The following is a 25,307-nucleotide window of genomic DNA, read 5'->3' on the forward strand; positions in this document are numbered from 1 at the left end:
ATTTCAAAATTGATCTCCCATCCGCTAATGACCAGGCTCAACATTGCTTCACTTCAGTGATCTAGCAAAAACTGGCGTGTCAACGTGATTATGCCGATAATGAAATGTGTTCTGACAAACGCGTATCACTTGTGTTCCCTCACAAATACTATTGTTGGAACGATTAATCAGAATCGGAATCGGGAATATCGGAACTTTTAGGTATATCGAAATTTTAAAAAATTTGTGCCTATTTTCCAATGCTAAAAACGATTACGTTGTCTTTTTTAGTAGATTTTGTTTAAAGTAAAATCTTTTATTGCTGGTAATAATTTTCCTTTTTTTTTTTTACAAGGTGGTCACCACTTATCAAGGCTCGGAAGCCACTCGGGGATAAGGGTTATTGTAAGTACAGTGCGTTAGTGTGGAGATTTAATAAAGTGTCTACTTAAGGGGGCAGTTCATCAGGAATTTGTTTACGTTGAACTTGAAGACATCCAGGTTGTAGTCAGGTGGGGAGCAGGCAGACGGAACAGAGTTCCACAGGCGTGCAGTTCTAAGAAAGAAGCTTTCTTCATGGAATCTACGTTTTGATTTAGGCATAAAGAGTGGGGAAAGTTTTTGACAGTGGATTCAACTAGACGAGTGTTTTACGTAAAAGATTGGCGAGGGGGGACCAGACGAGCACCTGCCATGGAAATAACGATAAAACAAAGATAGGCTTGCAACGTCTCTTCTCTGGGAGAGCGGTTGCAAGGAAGAGAAAAGGGCATCCCCCACTAAGCCATAAAGTCTATTTTGCACTCTGTCAAGGCAAAATAGGCTGTTTTTAGCAGCTCCTGCCCAGATATGGCAGCAGTATTCCATCCTTGGACGTACTTGGCTTTTATTGCATCAGTAGTGAGATATCTTCTGGAGCGGTAGAAGAATCCAGCGACCTTGGCAACAGACTTGATGTATGATGATAAAATAATGAATATTTATTGATTTTTAAACTATAGATCAGAATTGTATTCTTACACTTGAAAAAAATACAAAATATATTATCTTAAAATAGTATTTTATTTTTTAATTTTTAGCTTCTTACTTCAAGTGTCTCCCTGCTTTGTCTCGAGTGATTTTCACTAAATAGTTTATGAATGCTACACATAAAAATATGTGAATATACACATATTTTATATACGTAAGACATCGGAAGTTGGGCTTAGTTCTTACATGATTTTAATTTTGTTGACAAGAAAACACAAAGTAATTTTTTTAAAAAGCAACATTAAAAATTTCAGCCTTTTTCAAACTTCCTCAGAATGTAGCACTATAAGTTCTTCATGAAGAACTTATAACGTTATATGTATTTTTTATTTACATATGTTTCTTACATCACCTGTAACTTAAGAAAAATGTATTCCTTATAAAAGATTGTGTTTTATGCTGATGGAACACCATTATTTCCTCTACTAGAGTGCTCAACACATAAGTATATATAAAATTAATAGGAAGAAATAATGTGGTGAATAGCAACATCCCTGCAAATAAAACTTTCTTGTGCTACTTCTATTAAATTTATATAACGAAGGAATAGTCTATTATTGATCCATGGGGGCTAAACAACGAAGAATGTATGAAAGGTTCTTGGCTCTAAGAAGAGAAAGAATCATAAGATCTGGTCACTCTGTTACTGCCACTATTAACACCACTCTCCCTCCTCTTTTTGCTATCACCATCATCGTGCAAAGAACGGTACGTTTCAACTATTCCCTTTGTCTTCGTCAGGGATAAACAAATCGTTCACTGCAACTGCTAAATGTTGCAGACACTGTGTGTGTGTGTGTGTGTCTGCCTATTTGAATAGCGATTGAAAGAGACATTTAGAAAGAAAAGTATTTTTAAAATGAAAAGAATAACACAAAGAAAGCAGATAAAAATTATAACAAACTTGTAACAAAATTTTAGAAAAGAAAAAAGAGGGAGAAAGAAAGAACGCGAATGAAAGGAAATCTCTGAAAATTCCATATAAGGAAAAACAAAACTTTCTTGACACAAAGTATATTTTTAGGATACCCATTTATTGTCATTAAAGACGGCTTATAAACATATTTCTTTAGTTTCCATTGAAACTGTTACAGTTAGTTTTATAACAATATTTCTTTTTAAGTACAGACCTTTAATCATTTTATAAATAAGGATTTATATACGTACACCTATCATGACAAAAATAGTTCTTTGTTAGATCGTACATGACACTCTTATAGTTTGTCTTTATTTTAGATCTCTCACATCTATATATATATATATATATATATATATATATATATATATGCATGTGTTTCATTCGAAAATCATTATTTAATGCTACAAATGCCCCAAATATTTTCAAATATTGTATTTGTATTTTATTTTTTTGAATCAATCAGCTTGAAAAAGTCTAAAAATACAAAATGTCGATATATATATATATATATATATATATATATATATTAGTAAGTTATGAAAATATATATGGCAATTAAGCTACACAAAATATTCCGCGTTTAATTCTCGTGAGAATTCGTCAGGCTTATGCGAAAGGTTGTGGTTTATATATATATGCACATGCTATTGAGTTTTCTGTAAGCCAATCAGCTTTCTAGTGGTCACCGCACCCATTCTAATCAGCCAATGGGCAGGCACTTACAGGAAAAGGCACAGTTGACCTCCGGTTCTGTGTAGCTCAATTGCCATATATATTTTCATAACTTACTACCTAGCTCTACCTATATATTGAGCACTGTTGAAGTAAATACTGAAAACTTTATGCATAAAATTATATCTTCATATAGTAATTTATGTAATTAAATGAAGTTATATATATATATATATGTGTGTGTGTGTGTGTGTGTGTCACACCTTATTTTTACCTTTTTAATTTTTCATAAATTAGAAGAATTAAAAACTATATATTACTTAGAATTTACGCCTTTAGTAATAAAAATGCTGTTTAAATTGAAGTGATAGACTGACGGTGAAGCCGATTGATATTGCCAAATGTACTTTGTGCTTCAAGATAAAAGTAATCCTAGTGTGACTTCATATAGTGATAATAATGCAAATCTCACACTTTCAAAGATACGAAGGTAAACACAAGCTTTGGCTGGCGCCACACAAAATTGTCATGAAGGATCAAAGAGGGTAGAAAGAGTGAGGATGAAAAGTACCAACCAGATTTCCAGTAAAAGTGTGCGGAGAGTGTTGGGACTTTGGCAGACATATTGTCACTCAAATTTCAAGGAAGTAAATGTGAACGGCTATTGCGAAAATGCAAAATGATTTACAAGATTAAAATGACGTAGAGTTGAGAATCTGGGGAGCCTGTATAATTACTCGGACAGCAGGGAAAATCACATTTAATTGCTAGTGAGCAATCAGTGATCATAAGTAATGTGAAAACTCCTAGTGAGTTAATGATGATGATGATGAGATGAAGGTAACAATCATGGTGCTTATGATCACAAATCAAGGTGCTTGTCCAGTTTACAACCCAATCTTTGACATCTTCTAGCACGTTATATAAGTGCCTGAAACATGCTGAATTGATGACAACTAGACAATTAATTCACAACGTGGCCCCTCTTCCCATATTGAGGAAGACTTTTTTAGAAAGCCATTCTTAACATAGGAAAGGGGGTGTCAACTTGACAGATAATGCTAATAATCAAGTTTAAGTTTTAAAAAAGTTTTCTTGATTTAATGAATTAGTATTATGCAGAATACAAACAGTACTGTATTTTAGATAAGATTTTCAAGTTAAATTCAAATTTGACAGTATCTTGTGTTCGTTAAATTGTTGGGTGAAAACACAGAATAGTTACAAAAGCCCTAACTTTCTATATAACACGGTCCCTACCTTTCAAAAGTACGAATGAATTTCGTGCTTTTATTGAAAGTTGTCTTCTGACAACTGATTGGATAATCACGTCAGCATCTTCCGGCTGCTTGCATAAACTTCCGGAAGATGCAGATAAAAAGTTTCAGGGAAACTCGGTCACAAACTGGATGAGTACCCAAATAAATTGATAATGTAGCTGCAAGAGCTGAAGATTCAAGGAAGAGTTCAGACTACTTAAATACCAATACATTAATCTGTTAGAAAAACTAAGGAAACTTGTTGTCACTTGAACTCCAACAAAAGCCACCAATGATCAATGATGGCAGGAAATCTTCGAACTAATAATGTACGCAATAGTAACAACAATGCGCAGTCACTTTAAATTGTGGATATTGTCTGCGCAGGAAGGCGTTATAAACAACGCAGTACGGTTCCTATTTCTCTACGCCTATTTGATTAAGCTAGGAAACAGTGCCGGCCAGGGACAGCAGAAACTTGCACACACCCCCACGACCCTAAAGTTGAGAACACACCAAGAACTTTCAGTTGTTTTGGTAAATGATACTGTGTCTTAGGGTCACGGGGTTTTCCATTTCGTCTCTGTTTACATTAGCCGTGCAGAAAAAAAAACCCTCCAACTTAATGCATAGAAATAGGAGCGTGAAATAAAGTGTTAGTGAGGAAGGAAGGGGTCAAGGTTTGAGTCGCCTTTAAAAACAAGAAAAATGGATTTTCTCTATCTCTGAAAGCCCTAATGATTTATCATTTTAAAGTTTCAATGGATGGAAGAACCAGACCCTTAAATTACCATAAATAATCCTGGTTCCTGATTAATCTACATGGTTAGTTCTGTTTCGCAACTGAAAACGGATCTCGGCAAATGCATATATGATGTTCTTGTCAGCATTAAGTGCCAGACGGAAGCTCAGTGGCTAAAATGTAAGGTTTGAGAACATAATGGAATTAGATTTAATTTCTTTCCCCAATAATACTGAGCAATTTTCTGATTTCTATCGCGGGAGATGAAATTGAACAGTTTTTATGCAATTTTAAAATCAGATGATACAAATAAAAGATTTTCCAAATCAGACACAAGATCGTTTCATCTAGATATCAATACACGTGTATAAGTTTTTTCATGATTAGGTACGAAGAGGAGGAAGTGGCAAAAGGATAAAATGAGAATAAGAGGAGTAGGAAGAGGAGAGGAAAGAAGGCTATTATAATCTATGACCCCCCCATAAAACGTTTACAATAAACACTCCTCTAGCTACAACAATTGTCAATGATTTTCTTTATCCCCTCTATGTACTTAAAATTAAACGAAATTTCCATGAGAAGTTTTTTTTTCCTAAAACTACCTGTCTCTAAAGCAAAACTGTTTCCGATCTAACTACAACATCGTTTTCAAGTCCAATGTGAACAAATTTTTGTTGTGCTGCTCTCTTACATAATCAGATTCTGTCAAACTCACATTATCATTACCAATCATGACGATGTTGTCTCACCATTCACCTGACATTCGTTAACTCTTATCCTCGAGTGGCCCTTGGACCTTGATATATGGTGACTAAGTATAAAAATAATTTAAATAATGTTGAAAGTGAATGTAAGTTGTTATCATAGTATTATGAAGTATTTCAATGTGTAAAAGCTATATAAAATTTGCTTTCCTTTCACATGATGGTATAAAAATAAATATTTATATAGATACAGACCAATAAAATGACATTTGTTTGAGTATATATCAACAGAAATTAGACATTCTTTGCTTTTTTTATCAATTTCAAGGCAAATGCCAGTAAAATCAATTTTAATGTAGAAGGTTGAATTTTTCTGAATAAATGGAACTGCAGAAAAAAATGGACACTAGAAAAAAAACAACAAAAAAACATGTAAACATTGACTTATGACAATCAATAAATGAATAAATCAATAATTTCTAAATCTGGGGTCAATAATTATCAATACGAATCAAAAGGTATTTGTTTTCAATGCACCTACAAAAGCCTCAAGGACAAATCACAGCAAACAGTAAAGATAACTAAAGATATACCAGTTAATGATGATTAACAACGACAAAAATATATACAAAAGTATGAAATAAAAATACATGTAAAATTCATTCAATGTCAACAAAAAAAAAACTTGCTTCTTTCAATTCTTACTTCTTTATTAAATTGGATTTAGAAGCAAGATTTTTCAGGAAAAACATTTTGGAGATAAGGTTACAAAGATGGATGGTTCTTAAAATATATGGTGACATAAAAATTCTGGGGTGCTAAAAGTGTATTGAGGCATAAAAGATTATTCCATTGATTCTGGCCTAAATGCTGATTGTTTAGCAAGGATGCATCAAGTATCAATTTTACGTCTTTGTATAATTTGATCAAGGATTGAAACTTGATCTCTTTGTTCATAAAAAAACTCTTAGGTCAGTTTAACAGGAAAGAGATTTAAATGTAAAATATCTGCAGTGAAAATGTATAAACAAACACACATACACCTATGATACATATTAAGGACCTTCTGCCGGTGAAGGAAGGGGAGTGTGAGGAGTTTTTGCATAGAAAGTGAAAAGTGTTTGCTACCATCTTTGTGGGAATACGTATTTGAGAAAGGCAGTTTATTCGAAATGTAATAATTCATATATGGTGACAGAGTGTATAGTTTCAGGAAACATGGAGATATTGTATATATGGACTGTGAAAGATTTGATTAGAAAGTCTTCGTTTATTTTCCTATTGGAATGTTAGGATGTAGGGGAGATCAACTTTATAATATAAATAATCTAAAATATTATCAGTAAACAAATCAGGTCATATTATGTTATACCTATAAGGACATAAATTTAAAATTTATTGCAACCAGTTTCTCAGCAAATGTTTATTCTTTTCGTTTATACTAACAATAGGTCATAACATAATTCACCTGAAGAACTTTTAGAAGAAAATACTTTTCAAAGGAAATCAAGAAAAAAGGCTTTATAAATGGACAAATAAATATGAGAGTTTTATTTATATTGTCTCACAGATATTTTCTCTTCTTTTATAAATAAACATTTTAAAAATTAATCCATATAAATGAATTAGTCATTTAAGATAGAAGCCGACGATTATTTAAAGAGAAATTTTATATAGATCTTTTGAAATTGGACGGTTAACTGCTTCATAACAATGAAGAATAAGTAGGATACTTACATAACAAAAAACAACACAAAAAGATAGGAAAACCAGTTTAATTATGAATTATCAGAAACCTCGGTGGAGAAAATGTAATAAAATGGTTTGTTTTAAACAAGCTTCAGGTAAAATAAAAATATTTCTTTAAAATATTTTTGGAAAAAGAAGAATTTCTGTTTTGCAAAATAAAAACAAAATGCACCATGTTTTTAATAAATCCCATACTTTACTGGATTGGGACAAATAATAAAAAAACTGCTTCAATCAAAGAGTTATCTTGCCTGAACTAAGAATAAGAAGCCTTCTAGATTAAAATTTTAAACTAAAACTTTTTGAACTTTAATAAAGGATCATTAGAAAAATTTGGAACTAAATTTGAACTAAATTTTTAAATTAATTTTGAAAATGTGGAATTAAAACTAATTTCTTGGCAATTTCTCTGTATAATATTAGGAGAAAATAAGTTTATTTCCTTTTTTTCCTTAACTACAGAATGTAGATGTAACTTGAAGTGGTGCTTTTTCAGCTTTTCAACCCGAAGAATACTTACACGAAATTATTATTTGATGGCAATTTATCATCAGAAGATGAATATTCAAAGCTTGGTTTAATATCCGAAACAAATCCCTTTCCTTTTCAAGTCAGTATAATCAGAGTCGGTTAGAGTTTGAAGCACACATTTCTTTTTCAAAGAAGAGAGTTAGGGTTAGGGTTAGGGTGAGGAATAAAAAAGGGATTTTTTTTTTCTTTAGCATATTTCAAGTTTTTGAAAGAACAAAAAATAACATAAAAATAAAATAAAAAAATATACGATAAAAAAATACAGAAAGAAATATCAAAGTAAGAGAAAGTAAAAAAAAAAAAAAAAAGAGGTAATTTTTTTATGTTTTGTTTTTGGGGACATTTTGTTTATTTAGTAAGCAGTTAGGGACTCCCTTGCCTACCGATCAACCCAGGGAGATTTTTCTAAGGCAGTGAAGTGATTCTTTTCCTCAACCAGATGTGTAAGCCATTAGCCTGAGGAGGGAACAAGTAGCCAGTATGATAATTGCTAAGAAAGAGACACAAAAATAACTTAAACTGTTATGCATGGTTATATAATTTTAATTTGTTACAGCAGCTGAGAGATTGGTTTAGAGAAATCCCACAATCCACTGTATTTTCACATATAGCTACACACATAGTCCATGTTAAAGGCGAAACACGTGCCCATGGATAATCAAGTTTAAAAAATATATATGTCGCTTCGGTGAAGAGAAAATGATTTCCAACTTCCATTAATGTAAAATACTTTTCCAAATAAATAATTCAAATTGTTCAAAAGTAGCGTTAATCGATACATACATACATCGTAATCCAGAAAGTTTACGTATACAAGGTAAAATACAGTTAAATTCTTACTGTGTTAATACAAAATTCCCAATGATGAGCAGTGCCATTTGTTTTTAGGTTTAAGACATTTTATTCATGCAAGCATTATTTGGCTACACATTTGCAAGGATGTTTCAGTCAAAGCTATACAATTTATAGCTAGCGTGCTCTACTACCCAATCCTGTTAAAATTCCACTGTAACATATTTAAAGTACTTTAATTGTCTTATAATCTGCTGTAAAAACACTCTCTTGTCCTCTAATGAATATCCCCTATATAAGATCCCTTAATATGCCTATTGCTAGACGTTGTGTGTGTGTTCATATAATATTTCATTTAAGCAAACACTGTTAAACAGAACAGTATTTTCTGTTTAAATTATACATTTCGCTTTTTTTATGTTGGCAATTTTTCTAACGATGTTTTCATGCTAAAATAACAACAATTAATATATGTTCCACATCTAATTAGAATTTATGCATATGTCAATTTATTTACCTGCCTTTTAATGTGATAAAGGTTATAAGGTGACACAGGGTCAGTTTCTAAATAAGAATCCAGTTTCGTCAAATAGGAACCAAACTGAAAATGTGAAAACTTTGCAATGATCGGCTTGGTCTAGATTCCTCAGTGAGACCCTCAGACCACAGTCTATACAACTAACCGTCCTAGGAGGAGGTAATATCTGGGATGATACCCTTCTTAGAAAATCTCGAACAGGTATTAACTTTGGTCTGATCAGAATACCAGAAGTCCCTTCTTGTAACTTGCTGAACAAGTACAAAGAGACAAGAATATTTAGCCATACACACATTGAAGTTCAATAGATCGATTTATTTTTATACATATACAAATGCAGCTTTTTATTATTAGCAGTTTTTTCTATTTGTTATCAAAGATATTCTGTACAGAAATAGCTGCATTATTCAGTGGTGAAATGAATGTATATACATAAACTGAACCAGATTTAGGTTAAAATAAAACTTTGTCAGCAGTTTTAATGTCAATAACCTACAATAGCAACCATAAAGCGTTAGGCAGCTAAAGAGAGTAAAGAGACTGAAAAAGAATATTCGGAACCGTTTTTTTTTTCCGAGTTTTATAGTCTAGGAAAAAAAAAAGAGAAAAAGATCGGTAAACAGATGACAAAACCATCAAGAAGATTGCCAAATAGAAAACAAATAAAATAAACAAAATTGATCCACTCATTCCTCCTTCTCTTCTACACACAATGCAGGGTGAGGCAGAAAGTGTATATGCATCCATGTATGGTAGTTAAAGGTCAGGTTACTCCAAGCATTCTTCAATGGCATAAACACTAAGTTTGTTTGTCTGTTCGCAATAAAAATGAATACAGCTGCACCAAATAGAGTTTAAACTAATGAATCAGATGTAATTTTTTTCCCCTCCCGCAAGGAATGTTATGGGTGACATAAATTTTTTTAAATATACATTAAAGGGATGCCTAAGAAAACATTAAACCGCCATTGGAATTTTTTTATCTCGGATTTTAGTGATTTAAACCGCAGTTAAATTGCGCAACATTGTTAAAAAAAAACAAACAAAAAGAACAAAAAAATAAATAAAAAATAAAAATAAAAAACAGCCTCATCATTTTAAAACGATGGATAAAAAGCAACAAGTGAACTTCTGATTTACTTTCAGCATTCTCGTAACTCTCACTTCCCTTATTTTCTTCTTTAGTCCTCACATTCATGAGCGACGTTTCGGACAAAAAGGGAAGAATTGCTGTTTTCTCGGTCAGAGTCTATCAATATCACTCTTATCGCTAGCTAGTCTTTTACTTTAATATGGTATTTTTTAGCTTCTGACAGCAGATGGATTTATTTCTTGTCTAGAGCTATTTCCATAAAGAAATCAATAATTGAGTTTAAAAAAATTGTTTAATCTATATATTAATAAAATTATGTAACCATTTTTCATATGTATGTGTTTCTTGCATCTACATTACTTATGTTTATTCATTATCATTAAATTATTAAATTAAATTTTTTAAAAATCCTATTTATAAAAAAATAATTCATGAAAATTCAGCAATGTTTTTCCTAGGAGTAAAAACGCAAGGTTCAATTTCTTAAAAAAAAAAATTACTTTTACTCATTCAATCCCGGACAATATTGGACCTCTTTGCTAATATCTATCTATCTATCTATCTATCTATCTATCTATTTCTTGTTATCAATAAAGACCAGTGTATGTTTATATATGAAGGGCATTCCACAAATTATACCTCCTATTTTTATTCCGCCTGAATGGATAAGAGGGGGCTGCCTTATTATGATGATTGAATTTATGCATTCATGGTCAGAAAGTTTCATCTCTCTGTTGGAGATATTGACAGTGTGAGTCTCTAAGAAAACAACCACTGTCATTGACGTGCATTGGGCTAGGGAAGAGAAGGGATCTTCAATTTAAAAATAATAGATTTCAATTTAAAAAAAAATATATGTTGATTAATTCATACATCTTAGAATAGAATTGCAATTCATAATTATGAATCAAAGTTTCAAGATAATAGAACTTGTTTTGGCATGACCAAAATTTAACAGACATTTACTCAAATGAAGAGGACAAATAGAAAGAAGGAACGGGAGAAACGAGAATTTATCTTAATAATTATAAAATTCTGTGGACCGTCCGGGTGTCCTTGCTTGCTTGCTTGAATCTTGTATTATATTAAAAAAAATCTGAATTTGTTTCTCATCCTCTCAAATTTTAACCTCATGACGTCATTTCTAGCAACTTTTTAAATTTAACGACTAAGGCTAGAAAGCTGTAAGTTTCGGTTTCGATTCTAGCTGATGGCATTCAAATCATATTAAATAAAACGTTTGAAATCAGTTATACAGTGAGTGCAATATAATAATACAGAATTAGCTCTATAATATTAAATACAAAATCTACATTTAAGCGTTTTTGGTGACCGGATCATGCCGGGGGACAACACTACATATTGGGTATAATAATCTATAATAATCTATACGAAATTTGCATACATTAAAGTATCATATTTAAGCATATCTTACCACCAGACAACACCGGACGCCCGTCTAGTCTTTTATAAGAATGCAATGAATTAAAAATGGCTATTGGTTCCTTTTATCTTAAATTGATTTGTTTAAAGAAAAAACTTGTTTGCCAAAGACAAATGGCAAATTCTTGTATATTCCATTCCATTCCATCTTGAATCGAGCAATGACTCATTTACAAACCACTTTTAATAGAAACACAGATTTGATAGGGTTTATTGACTTGAAATTTTAAGACGTGGAGAAAAATTAAAACAAAAAAAACAAACATGCTAATTTTATTTTTTTAAGTATTTAAAAAGTGAATTGAAATGAGACGTTATCAGCTAGAGAACCATCAGAATGTTATATAAGTCATAAGAGAGAAAACTGAATTCGTTTTCTTTATTTAATTCGTTTTTGGTATCGATTTTTAAGATTCCTGATGAAGATGAAAGGAATTGTCAATTATCCTGCGATGATCACCAAAGGCCAAATATACATTGATGCCAAGTAAACCAGAATATTACTTTTGCAAAGAGTGTTTCTTTAGCTTTGGTTTTTCTTCTTTCCCTTCTTGAAAGATTTCATTCAAGTTTTTAAAAAATAAAGGAAGAAAAAACAGCTGGAAAAGAGGGAGAGGAAATGAAATGCCAAAGATATTTAATTCTTTTAATAATTCTTGGCATAAAATTCTTTAGAATTAGAAATATGGAGAAATATTTTTTTCTTCATCCTTTTTATCCCTTTATTTGTTCTGCTAGTCTTATTAGCAAAGGCGCATTTTCCGGAAGAAAATAGGAGTCTGGAATGATATGCTCTTGTGAGTAGATGGAACATTCTAGAATCTTGTTTATTTTCTGTTGGTCTTTTATTTTAATTATCAGGTGTTTGTTTTTAGCACATGGCAGCAATGACTTGCATGGAATTTATAAAAGAGAGTTAAAACGAATGGAAATTCTTTGTAATCATTTACGATAGGTTTGCAGTTCTTAATAATTAACAAAATTCTTGGATTCGTCTTTTAAAAATTGTTCTCATAGCTCAAGTTTAATCCAATATGGCAAGAAACAGATAAAAAATTTTTTTATCAGGTTGTTTAAAGAATGAATAGATCGAACTTAAAATAAAGAAAAAAAAATTGTGTTTCTGAATTTTTTAGATGAAGATTGATAATTCATATTATTTGGATTCTTTGGACTACTGTTTTCATCTTGAATGTAATTTTCACAACGTTTCACTCAATGTAACCTCTGACCTTCTTCAGGTGTATCTTGTTGAATTCGAGAATGTTTCTGCCAAACTCGCAACGACCCGTGGCACAATGGGTAGAGTACTTGGAAAAATCAATGGTAAAAGTGATATTCTTATGAAGGCTGAAGGTTCAATTCTCAGCGTGAGCGACTGAAAATTACAATTGTGAATGACTTAGGACCACTATCTAGTCATGGCTGATGGAACGAGAGAATGCTACCCTCGTGAAGTAAATAAAGGGTTCCATTCGAAATTCCATCCAAATTACTAAGTTTGACTGACACATTCACAAGTCCGACATGATCCATCTGAAGAAGGTCGGCGGTTACATTGACCAAAACGTTATGAGAGCAGTATTCCGATGAATGCTAATAATATGAAAGAAAAACTGGTTTTGCATTTTTTGGAAGACTTTCTTGAAATTTTTCTGCAAATCTATATATATAAAAGGCAAAATGCATGCGAGAGATTTGTATGTCAAACAAAGGCGTTTTCTGCAAGACTTCGCAGGGAGGGGGGTACTATCGCTTAGAAGTGTTTATATACCCCCCTAGATAAAAATATCCAGGATTTGTGAATGCGTGTCGCGTCTAGATTTATGTACAGCGACCTTTACGCAATTTTTGCTATTTTAGCCCCCTTTGTGTTGATTCGGCTTTTAAAATTAAATGTGGAATTTACTTTCCTTTGACCTAATTAATTTCGCCGCTCACCTGCCATTTATAAACGTTAAATTGAAATTGCTTTCAGTTACTTTCCTTTCGTGGGCGAGCGAGCAACTTATCAAGGTTTTCGCCTCAACGTTCTGGGTTCGATCCTACCTACCTACCAAAACTTAAAAAAAAAAAATTTTCCGCTTATTTTAAACAAGTTTTTTTTTTATTTTACTTTTTTCTTCTTTTTACATCAAGTTTGTTGTTTTTTTGTTTTTTTCTTTTTTCCGATTTTTCAAAAGAAGTTTAACATAGGGTCTACATCTATCCCCTTCCCCAACATACACACACACCTACAAAAAACGTTTTTTTGCTGTTTTTTTTTTATTTTGTCATTGTTTGTTTTTAAAATATTTGCTTTCGAGCTTACTTTCCCACCAAAACATTTTTTTCTTTTTTTATCTACCCCCCACCTCCAACACACAGACCTACAAGCATCCGGGCAACGCCGGGTACCCCCGCTAGTAGAAAATAAAATATGTTATTTGTAGGAGTATCCACTCTAAAAGATCCTGTACTATTAACCTTCAAACCCTCTTCAATCGCCACAATGTTGCATCTCTGTGCTTGTTTTACAAGTACTTTAATGGAATGTGTTCTGATGAACTCCAAAAACTAGCCCCCCCTTGTAATCTGAATAGACATGTCGCTCATCTCCTTACATATTCCAGAGTAGCCGCCTCTCACGTTCATATCATGCCTCGTTTGAGGTGAATAGAAGTAAGAAAAGGAAAGATTAAATAATGGATAATTGAATATTTATCAATTAATCAAATGAAATACAAAATTCTTGACTTCTTTTTATGTTTATATTCTAAAGGAGAAACTGTACTCAGCAAAAACCATTACATCAACAATATCATATACAAAATGTTATTGTTCAAAAGGATGTTACAAAATGTTATTGTTCAAAAGGATGTTTTACAGTTTTATTGTTTATAGTCAAGAATGTCTGCTCTTTTTGACTTCCGGTTTCTGCTGTCCATTTGATTGGATAATTAGACATGGTCATCGGACTAATCTTGTCTGTCCTCATCGTCTAGTTTGTGTTTTGGTAGATGCATTCAGATGTATTTTGTCAAACTCCGGAATCTTCACAGAATATCGAACAGAACCTTCATTAAATCCATGGGGATAGCATGCTCTCATTCGGTCAGACATAACCGGAGACAAAAGTTTTATGTAATTCATAGGTGTATTTTCCATATCACCCACACTAAGGATTCAACCTTCAATCTTTAAAAGAAGGTCCCTTGGAACTGAATTTTACTTATTCACCTTCAATCTTTGAAAGAATATCTCTTAAAACTGAATTTTACTTATGCCAAGAGTCTTTGCAGAATAAATAGTTTTCTTTGAAATTCTTTAGAGATTCTAAAAGAATAATTGAAATAATCCAAATTATCAATCCTCATCTAAACAAATTCACAAATGTAGGCGTTGATTAAACTACAGTTAGAATTATACTTTTGACATAATATGTTGTACATATGCTAAAGTTTATTAAAATGTTTTAAAATCCGAGTCACATTAAGGAGTCAGGATATATATTTATCTCCCTCCTATAAATGCGGGTCCTCTCACAGTGACCGTTCATGTTTTCAGTACCAATGTGAGAAAAAAATGTAAATAAAAATAAAACTGAATACAAGTAAAATACATTTATTGAGATTGTCGGACTGACTTCCTCATCTTGGTTGTTATAGTCACAACGTTCCGACCATTTTGCTCTCCGGCCTTCATCAGGTGTTTTGTATCGAAGTGGGGAACCGTTTGTTAGGAGTCTCGAACCCAACCCTTTATTATTATAGTGACATATAGCCGAGTGGTCCTAGATGTTGTATCAACGTTTACAGTTACCCAAAGATGCTGAGTTCAATCCTGAACGAAGGCAGTGCAAAGTAACATTCAAAACAGAGAATCAGCAACTATGTCCCAGAGCCTAGCTGGAGTCCGAACACGGTACCCCCATAATAATAATAATAAAGGGTTGGGTTCGAAACTCGTAACAAACGGTTCCCCAGTTTGATACAAAACACCCGATGAAGGCCGGAGGGCAAAACGGCCGAAACGTTGTGAATATAACAACCAAGATGAGGAAGTCAGTCCGACAATCTCAATAAATGAAAACACCTCATCTCAAAAATACAGACAATTACTAAGTAAAATACATAACCACATTTTAATAATAACCATGAAGCTAATACATATTTTTTTTATTTCGTAGACAATAGTAGAAAATTAACGTTAAAATGCTTGAAATTATTTGAATAATTATCCTAATTTTTTTTTTATTCTCAAATTCCTCTTCTTGAATTTTGTAAAATAATCAATAATTTACTGAAGTCAATTATCTTTGATTATGAAAATAGAAATAATGGTTTGATCCTGCTGTTCAAATTTGGAGATTTTATTGCATTATTTTTATTCATTGTTAAGCTTCATGATTTAATTCTTGAGAACAAATTTTGCGTACGGGCAATATAACTTGGGTGTATATATTTACATGTATAATGTGTGTGCATACATATTTATAAATGTTTCTTAGCTTCTAGTATGTACAATGCATATATACATTCAGTTAATATTATTGTAATTTTCTTTTTTATTAAGCAGCCGGCTGCGGGAGAATAGTTACACATATAAAGACCGTTCATTTACTACATGACAATACATAGCATACGTTAGGACACACACCTCCTTTCTTGATTTAAGGTTTCTCCAGAAGAAAGCAACAAATATTTTCATATAACTATATTTTACGGGCCATTATTTCCGATTGGAGCTGCAAGACGTTGTAAGTTCAATATAATTTTACGGTTGCATTTCTTCCAGCTTCCAAACGCAGTGACGATATCTTGCATGCTTATTAGTCCTAGCTCTAAAACTAAACCGTACGTGTCTCTTATAATCTATCTAATTACGTCATTAGTACATGTATCATACAGGTCACCTGATTCCATCGATAAATCATCTTACTTGTTCATGTTCTAAGATTCCAGGCTATCTCTAACAAATATTTAATCCGTAAAAATACCTTTTGCCTTGGTACATATTTTAAAAATACTATTTTCCTAATATCAAAAAATATCATAATAATCGTTCAGGTTACTTGACCCTCCCCCCAGCAGTGCTTGCTCTCTCTCTCTCTCTCTCTCTCTCTCTCTCTATATATATATATATATATATATATATATATATATATATACATATATTAAGAGGAAAAATTAAGTTTATAAGTCAAAAGCTTTTGCCAAATTTAAAGATAATATAAACATTAATATTTATATAGTAATCCCAACCAAATAAAAAGAAAACAATACAACCAAAATAGAAACTAGTGCTTGTCATAAAACAATTAAAGACTGTAAATTACAATTTACAAGACAGGATACTCATTCCCTTAATACGGAGTTTTTGCATACCTGAATAGTTTTCATATCATGCAGTTTCAATTCATGTCAGCGCCAGTAAATTGATAGCTTTACTATGATATTTAATAATATATTTCTTCTGATGAAAAGAATGCATTCTTTGAAACTCTGCGGATTAAGGAAATTTTTATATTTCTTTTTGAGTATCCTGTCAAACAATAAATTCTTGCAAATTAGAAGTTTCAGTCTTAAATATATGTTACACATATATATATATAACACAACGAGATGAAATAATGTTCTTTTACTTACCATGTAGATAGTATAATATTCCATTTCAGATTCATTGTCAGTTGCAGTGTGCATTGGACAAATGATATTTAATCGATCCCCAAGATTTACTACAAGTTTCTGATTATCTGGTTTAAATCTGTAAAAAAAATCAAAGAAAAAAACGTCATTTTTGTTCGATTTCAGTTAAAAATATATGAATGAATATAATTGTTGAATTGGCATACATATAGGTGAAAGCTGATATATTTAAAACATCACAAGACAACTGCAGAAAGAGAAAGAAAGAACGAGTTATGTAGTATTTGTTAGCATTGGAATGGCAAATAATGTAAAACAAGCAAATTTGGCGCTGAATGACTCAAGGGTTAATGTGACACGGAAACAAAGAAATCATGCACACAAAGAAATAAACAGAAAAAAGGAGGGCTTGTAATGAATGAAAAATATAAGTTTAAAATAAAAATAAATTATAAAAACGTAAATCTACCATCATAAGAGAGATAGAGAGGTTGCCGAGGTTGTTAATCCCCAAACATGAAGAGAAAAATTATAAGAAGTTGGTTGTTGCCGTTTCTGGCATATCAACCATTGTTGAGTCATTTCATGTCATAACTGTTTATTTATTACGCAAATCTCTCCAGACAAGGCACGAAGCCATTTCATGTAAGGAGCTAACAAGAACGAAAAGATGATTATCGCCATAATCTTAACAAAAAAAAGCATTTACCACGATATTTTTCCTAGTGTCATTTTTGCTTAAATTTCTTATTATAATCTATAATTTTTAGTTTTATTGATAGATTAAAATCAATAAATATTTATCAATGTGTGATAGGTACAAAAAATGGAAAAGTTTTAAACAATAAAATAAATAAATCGTTTTTGGAATTGGAATTCAATTTTTCCTATACCTGATTACAATTAATTATCTCAATACTAGCTACCATATTTATTTATTTTTTTCAAAATTTCACCTCCAAAAAGTAGTAAAAAACTAAGTAAAGATGGAAAATGCTATATCCAATTACAATACCCTCATTTCATTTTATTATAGGAATGGATCTCCCCACTGCTTTGTTGGCTTGGAAACTTAGGTAGGAAATACCAGTCAAAAATCCGTTCTTGGCAATCAGCCCAACAGGCTTTGGCATGAGGCTTTCGGGTGGGGCGTGTTTATTGCTTGTTGCCTGAAGCTCTCCTACTAGAAAATGCCGATGGAGACGCCCAGGCAATTTCTACTAGGCCATAGTTCCTCTTCTTTAAGGGCGCTGGCTGGACATCCCCACTTATTTAACCTTGTGTCACATCTTGTGGAGGTGAGCAGCAAGTAAATATATACAAGAAGCTAGCCCAAATAATTTTGATTATTTAAAACACAGACTGTAGGTCCAATGTTTTTTTTTTTTTTCAACTTTGTTGTTCAGCTTTTTTTGTGCATCTGAAAAGCAATGTGACTTTGAATTACTTTAAATCAATTATGGTCACGTGACCATAATTGATTTGCAAGCCCATTTGAACAGGGACATGATTGTAGATATGTATGCATAAATGTGAATAGACATAACACAGTGTAAGACAAAGAAATCTTAATCTGTAAGATGTGGCAGAGAGAAACATTTTAGTGCGAAATGAATTCACAACTCTGACTGTCAACGTGACCTACTTTTGTTAATGAAGTAGATAATCTGTGATCATCAAAATAGATATCACTTTTGAGAGGCAAAGCGTGAGGTCCATTCTACAAGCTGTGAAGAGGTTGATAGACAGTCGTGGTGTCAAAGTCTTCGAGGTGTTTCAAATAACACAAAGAAAAGGAAAAACGGTGCCATGATTAGATCATAAGCAACATGGTAAACGAAAACCTTGAGTGGAGATTGCTAACAGCATCTAGGTACCTGAAAAAGTGTGAAGAATTTGGTAATTTGGAGACAGAAGACAAGAACCGGAATTGATAGGCAGCAAAGACGTGCACGGTGTCATAATTCAGTTCAGATGGCTTCAGTGACAAGACAAGAATTATTAAGAGCGTTAGCAAGAGGCAAGAATTTAGGAGATGTAAGGGTTGGGAGAATAAAAGTTTCCAGGTGCGAGATATTTGATAACGTTTTGTGGGTAAAAAACAACGAACAGAGATTATAAAGTGAATATTGTTCAAAAGACGAGGCTTAATCAGGTAAGAATGAAAAGATGGCGGCTGTTCATTATTAAACCTAACCAGAACGAATCGCCTCAACATGCCTCCATTCAATCTTTTTTAAATTTTCTTATTATAAATAAAATTATAAGTTTAAAAAGTCATTTAGTTTCGACGATGGAAAAAATTTGGTTTGAATAGCGCATTCCTTTCAGTTAAAGTCAAACGATATTGATCAATAGAAATGAGGAGACGATGTGGTTGTTCTAGTAGTGGAAAGTACAAGAAAACATTCCTTAAGTGAATCTTTTATTATTATTATTATTATTATTATTATTATTATTATTATTATTATTATTATTATTATTTATGTAATACGTATATGTATTTTTGTGAATTGCAATCTGATAAAGAAGATAGGGTCGCCATAACGCAACATGGCTTCTAGTTGTCTGCGAAAGATATGAAATTGCAGCATTTTTAACTTACAGATCTACAGAAATAAATCTGAGGTATCGACATTTTAGAAGCGGAAAGACCTGACATTAAAAGCATTCATTGTGTTTTGCCAAAAATATTGAAATTTTTTTTCTACAAAAAAAAATTATAGATATCAAACAAAAATCTGAAAGCAGTTTTTGAAGCCCTCATCCACCTGAGGGTTAATGGACCACTTAAAGAATATTTTGAGTGTATCCCAGATATTTTCATAATCTAGTTGAACCTATTTCATGAATTCACGAGGGATTTTGTTTTCTCCTTGTATTTCCATTAAGCCGTGTAAGAAGCCCAACTGTAAAAGAGATTAAATAACTTATTCTAGTCTATATCCTGGTTTCCAGATGATAAACTCAATGGTGAAACTCAACTGGTTTTACACTCGAACACTTCTCAATAAAATTAAAAACGTTCCCAAAACCAACGCCTGAATTGTTTTCGGTATTTATACAGTTTATGACCCAATCTCTAACAATTAGCATCTTACATAAGCGGCCGATGTTGTCCAATCAAAACTGCCAGGCGTTTAATTCAAAACGGGCTGTTACCTTCCTATGTTAAGAATGGCTTTCTAATCATAAAGCCATTCTTAACATGGAAGCAGGGAGGATTTTACACTGACATAGCATGATGAAAATTATTTTGGGCTTAATTTTTTGTTGATTTAATGGATTTCACGCTTCCATTCAAACTTGTCTTCTGACAGCTAATTGGATAATCGCTTCGACATTTTCTAACTGCTTAAGTAACTTGCCGGAAGATATCACTGTGATGTTGGTGGAGATTGGGTCGTAAACTAGATAAGTATATTGTTTTTCAAGAACATCTTAGACGCATTCTTCACCATGCTTCTGTCTAAAATAGTAATTTCCTATGATAAATGTTTTAAATTTCATTTACTAATGACTCAACACTTTTTAAGGCTAAAAGCCACTCGAGAATAAAAGTTTCTAAAATGTCTAGATTATCAAGTGAATGATGAAGAATATGATGAAACGATTGAAAGTGATTAATGGAATGACCAAAATTTAATCACTTAAGGAAGTCAAGTATCTCTTGACATTTAATTTGAACAGTTTCTTTCCAAAGTTCCCATTTATGGAAAGCATTATCACGGGACTGATTCCCTACAGATAACAACATGGTCATCTTCCAAGACCTTTAGGATTATGGAATTCTCTTTCTGGTGACTGTTTTGTTCATATAGCTTTTTTTAAAACTAATGACTATAGGCATCTCCTGTCTTTGTGATGATTGTATTTCATTCTTGTTACCTCCTTACACCAAGTGGCGCTATGCGTTGTCTGGAGCGATTCAGTATAAAATAAAGTCTAATGTTATCAAATATTTGTAACAAACCTAATAAGTAATTAAATTTTCTTCTTTTCATCCACAATTTCCCATCGTCTTATAATATTCATCGTGATTCTACTGCCATTAATGCAAATATTCGATTGGTTTTTATTCTTAAGTTGTGACTCATTTGTAGATTTAAAAAATTCTAAATAAAACTGATTGCACAAACCATTAGGTTAATTAAGCACCGCTACCTACTTTTATTGATAATTATTTTCGGTATGATATGCACGGTATTACTTGTTGCATGTGTATTTTTATTGTTGCATTTCATATGCATTAATTGAAATCTGCACCAAAATGTTGATGTCATCTTTGCACGAATGATGCACCTGTGTAGATATTTAGTTGCAGGCTATTCTCATTTTCATGTCAAATAAAATGATGCAGGCCATTGTTGGAAACAAATGCTTGGAGCAAATAAAGAAAAAAAAAAACATGAAACAAATCGCAAACGTTCTTTCAAAGTTCCACAAGCGCACAATGACAAAAGAAGGAGACTTGGGTCAATCAAACAGTTACTTCCTCCACCAGGAAATAAAGTCGTTTACATTGAAGTTGCTGTAAACCATGTTACGGATAAATTAAGCACTCATTGTTATTCTTATGGCGACATTCAAATACAGTGAAGGCATTAATAGTTGTTTTGTGCATGGGTGGAAAGAAGCAGAGATTGAGGGTTGGAAGTTGCAGTAATAATGAGGCCCTAGTGCATCCCCCCTTTTTTCTTTACTCTCCCCACCACTTTTTTCCACCCCACTTCCCACTGATCACTGCTAACATATATGAATTTCACCAATGTGGCTAGTTCTGATATTGTGACAAAAATAAAAGGAAGAGAAAGAATGAGTGATGAGTATGGAAAATGAGAGGAGGAGGAGGAATAAAAGATTGATGGTTAGTCGAGGAAGGGAGAAAAGAGTAAAGGAAGGGAAGCAGATGATTGAAAAAGAAGGACAAATAGTAAAGAGAAGAGGAAAGTGAACAGAGAAGAGAAAGAGGAAAAGGGGGGGGGAAACATGAGAAACAATGAGGAGAGGGAACTAAAAACATTAAAGAAAGAAAAAGTGGGGGGGCTGAAAGAGTGTTGTGTAGAAGGAGAGAAAAATAAAATTAGAGGATAATGGAAGCCGGAAAGAAAAAAAAAATGAAAGAATAAAAGGAGATAGAAATGAATGTGGAGGAAAAGAGATAAATAAAAGGATGAAGAGGAGGAGGAGAAGAGAAATAAAATGTAAAAGGAGGAGGAGAGGGAAATGAAAGGGCAAGGTGAGGATAAAATGAGAGAAATTAAATGGCAAAGGGAGAAGGAGAGGGAAAGGAAAAGGTAAATGGAGGGAGAGAATAGAAAAATGAAAGAGTAAAGGGGAGAGGAGAGTAGAAAAATGAAAATGATAAAGGGAGTAGCAGCTGGAAATGGAATGGCAAAAGTAGAAAGAAAGTAATAGAAGAGATTGCGAATGAGATACGAAACAATGGAAAACATAAATAGAAGAGTAGAGATAGGGGAAATAGAGCAACAACTTTTGCTAGGGAGTAAGAGAAAGAATAACAAAATAAAAATAAAAACTAAAAGAGTGGAGAAAGGAGTACAGGAAGGCGATAAAGAGATAGCAAATGAGTGAAGAATACAAATTTGGAAAGAAAGAAAAGGAGAAGATACTGACAGAATCTAATCCTAAATGAGAACATAGAAACAAAGATGAAGAGAGTATAATGATGCACACAGAAATTGGCGATGAACTCTCATTTACGATAAGAGATTCATTTGAAAAATACAATCTCAAAAATGCCTGCAACGATGAGGAAACGTTGTGTCTGATGATTGGGGATTTATTCACCACGAAATAAAGGAAATTGGGTGAGGTATAGAGGTGGGCGGGGAGGGGGGACAAAAGGTGCTCTTTTCGCCCAGTCAATGAAATAACAACTGCCTATTGTTCCCGTGGCTTTATTCGTTGTTTGACAAAAAATCCAGCGACCCAACCTTACATCATATTTTAAAGCTGGTCTAAAAACGCTGCAATTAATTTAAAAAAGAAAACGTCATCAAAAGGATCACAACCCAATAAAACACAAGGAGTTCATAAGCCAGTATTCATTTAAATAGGGCCATAACGTTTAGTGTGTGTGTATGGAGAGGGACGGTATATCTTCACGGTGCGATGCATAAACCAAATAGTTTGCAATCAACTGATTGCTAAAACGAGTTATTTCCCCCTTTTTACTTAATAATTACTGTACTTTGTTAACTGATATTTTCGTTCTGATCAAACCGACAGAAAATTAAATCATAATTTCATGACCAATTAGGTAAAAAAACAATATAGTAAATATGATGACTTTTATTAAAGTTTTACATGCCATTTATAAAAGTCAATGTTACGTTAAAAAAAAAAAAAAAGAATTCATCGATTTGGGTATCACAGATTTTAGAAACATACAATTTGAAACATGAACCAGAAATATAGGTAAAAGAGCATGTTGAGCGTGGCAAGTAAATTCCTCTGAACCAGTTGTCCCTCAATCAAAAGTGTACGTTGAATTTATGACCATTGTAAAATTTGTATTTTAAACATACAAAAGTGAGGTTAACACATACATAAGAAAATCTGTATTGTTTTGTTTATATTGAAATATGTTTATTTACAGAAATATTCTATATTGAAAACAAGCCGAGCATGCGTGGTTCTCCTACACGAGTGAAAAATTACTTTCACCATGACTAATGTTGGTACAAACTTTTTTTTTTTTAATCCAAGGCGTGGTTAACGAAATGAACGGATGAATGATTTTGGGGCAATTGTACCGAGGGAGCAACCAGAGTTAGACCGAAAAATCTGTTTTGGCAAAAATTTACTTTCCCCATTATTAATATTTGTGTAAAATTTCAATAAAATCTAAGTCGTGGTTATTGAGAAAAGTGCAAACAAACGAACAGGAGTGAATTATTAGGTCCTTCTTTGGGGGATCAATAATTTTTTTTTTTTTTATAAATATAAAATAATTAAACAAATATTTTATTAACATACATATTTAATAAGGAAATGTCTAATTGTATAAAAATGTTTTTTTTTTTTTTAATTAGAACTTTAGTATTTTTATTTTATAAACGCATTGGAATATTTATTATTACAAAATATTCAAGCGAACCTTTATTTAACAAATATTTATGAACGAAAATTTGTTCTTATCATGTAGTAGAATTTAATGATTGTAGTAAGTAATAGACTAACTTACCAGAGAGTAGTTGCCGCCGCGGTTGAGGGGCTCATTTATCGTCTCAGACGAACGGTAGCTTTGTGGATATTTATACTGACAGAGGGAGGTTCATTTGTTATAAAAAAAAAACTTCCTCACTAGTGGACAGTTAAGAGACATGCGAAGAAGGTCGCTAAAGAAGCTTGGTTTGTTTTTGTTTGCTTTTTTTACGACATCGCTTTAGGCCAGCCAAGCAGTGTTATCTGTCTCTTTTCCCAACATGATTGATTAGTAAATGGCTGAACATGATATAACAAGGCCACAGATTGAAGGTACATCCATGAGTGCTGCGAGATACTTTTTTAGGAAGAAGTGACTAGTCTCAGATGTTTTACTTGTATTTGAGATCACGGTCTTATGTAGATAAAATGAAACACTGACTACAAGATAGTAGTCTTCGAAAAAATGCTTATTGAGACGTCATTCATCATTGCTGACATCCGTTGGGCGGCTTTAATAAACTGACCTCTAAACTAACCTATTTAGGTCTTTATTTATCTCGCAGCTCCATTTTTTATCACTTCTATGTTTTTCTTGACCGTTACATGTAAACTGAACCTGCAACTCCAACTGTTCTACATCTACTAATCCAAGAACTCTTCATCTATTCTTATAACTTTTACATTCCAACAAATTCAATTCTTCTATTTCCACTATACTCTCCAGATTCCATCATCTCTAAGGTCTTCAGAATAAAGCCTGTTTTTAAGACTCACATTAGCACATCCATTCTATCATTTTTTCTTTCCATGCAACGTATATCTTCAACTCTCACTGGTCAGATGTTGCTTCCATACATAATCACACTGTGTACATTGTGACTAATATACCCTCCTCTTGGTTGACAATAGTAACGCTCTACTGGTTTAATAATAGCAGAAATAACCGATCCTAATTTTTGCAATAATACCAGCACCTACACCATCCAATGCTTTAATTGGATGACCAAGTTAACAAAATTTATTAACAACCTAAATAATTACACCCAACACTTCTTAT

The 25,307-nt window shown here is 32.5% G+C and overlaps 1 protein-coding gene across 1 annotated transcript in view; it reads right to left on the bottom strand.

Moving 5' to 3' along the window:
- Positions 1 to 25,307, bottom strand: part of LOC145260310 (ephrin-B2-like) — a 366,406-nt gene that overhangs the window by 34,245 nt on the left and 306,854 nt on the right. Inside the window, exon 2 of the mRNA XM_080118201.1 lies at positions 17,078 to 17,195. Coding sequence (XP_079974327.1) covers positions 17,078 to 17,195 — 118 coding nt within the window. The remainder of the gene's footprint in view (positions 1 to 17,077; positions 17,196 to 25,307) is intronic.

Source organism: Euprymna scolopes, chromosome 3 (assembly GCF_053919585.1).
Source record: "Euprymna scolopes isolate OS-2025 chromosome 3, ASM5391958v1, whole genome shotgun sequence".
Taxonomy (NCBI): Eukaryota; Metazoa; Mollusca; class Cephalopoda; order Sepiida; family Sepiolidae; genus Euprymna; species Euprymna scolopes.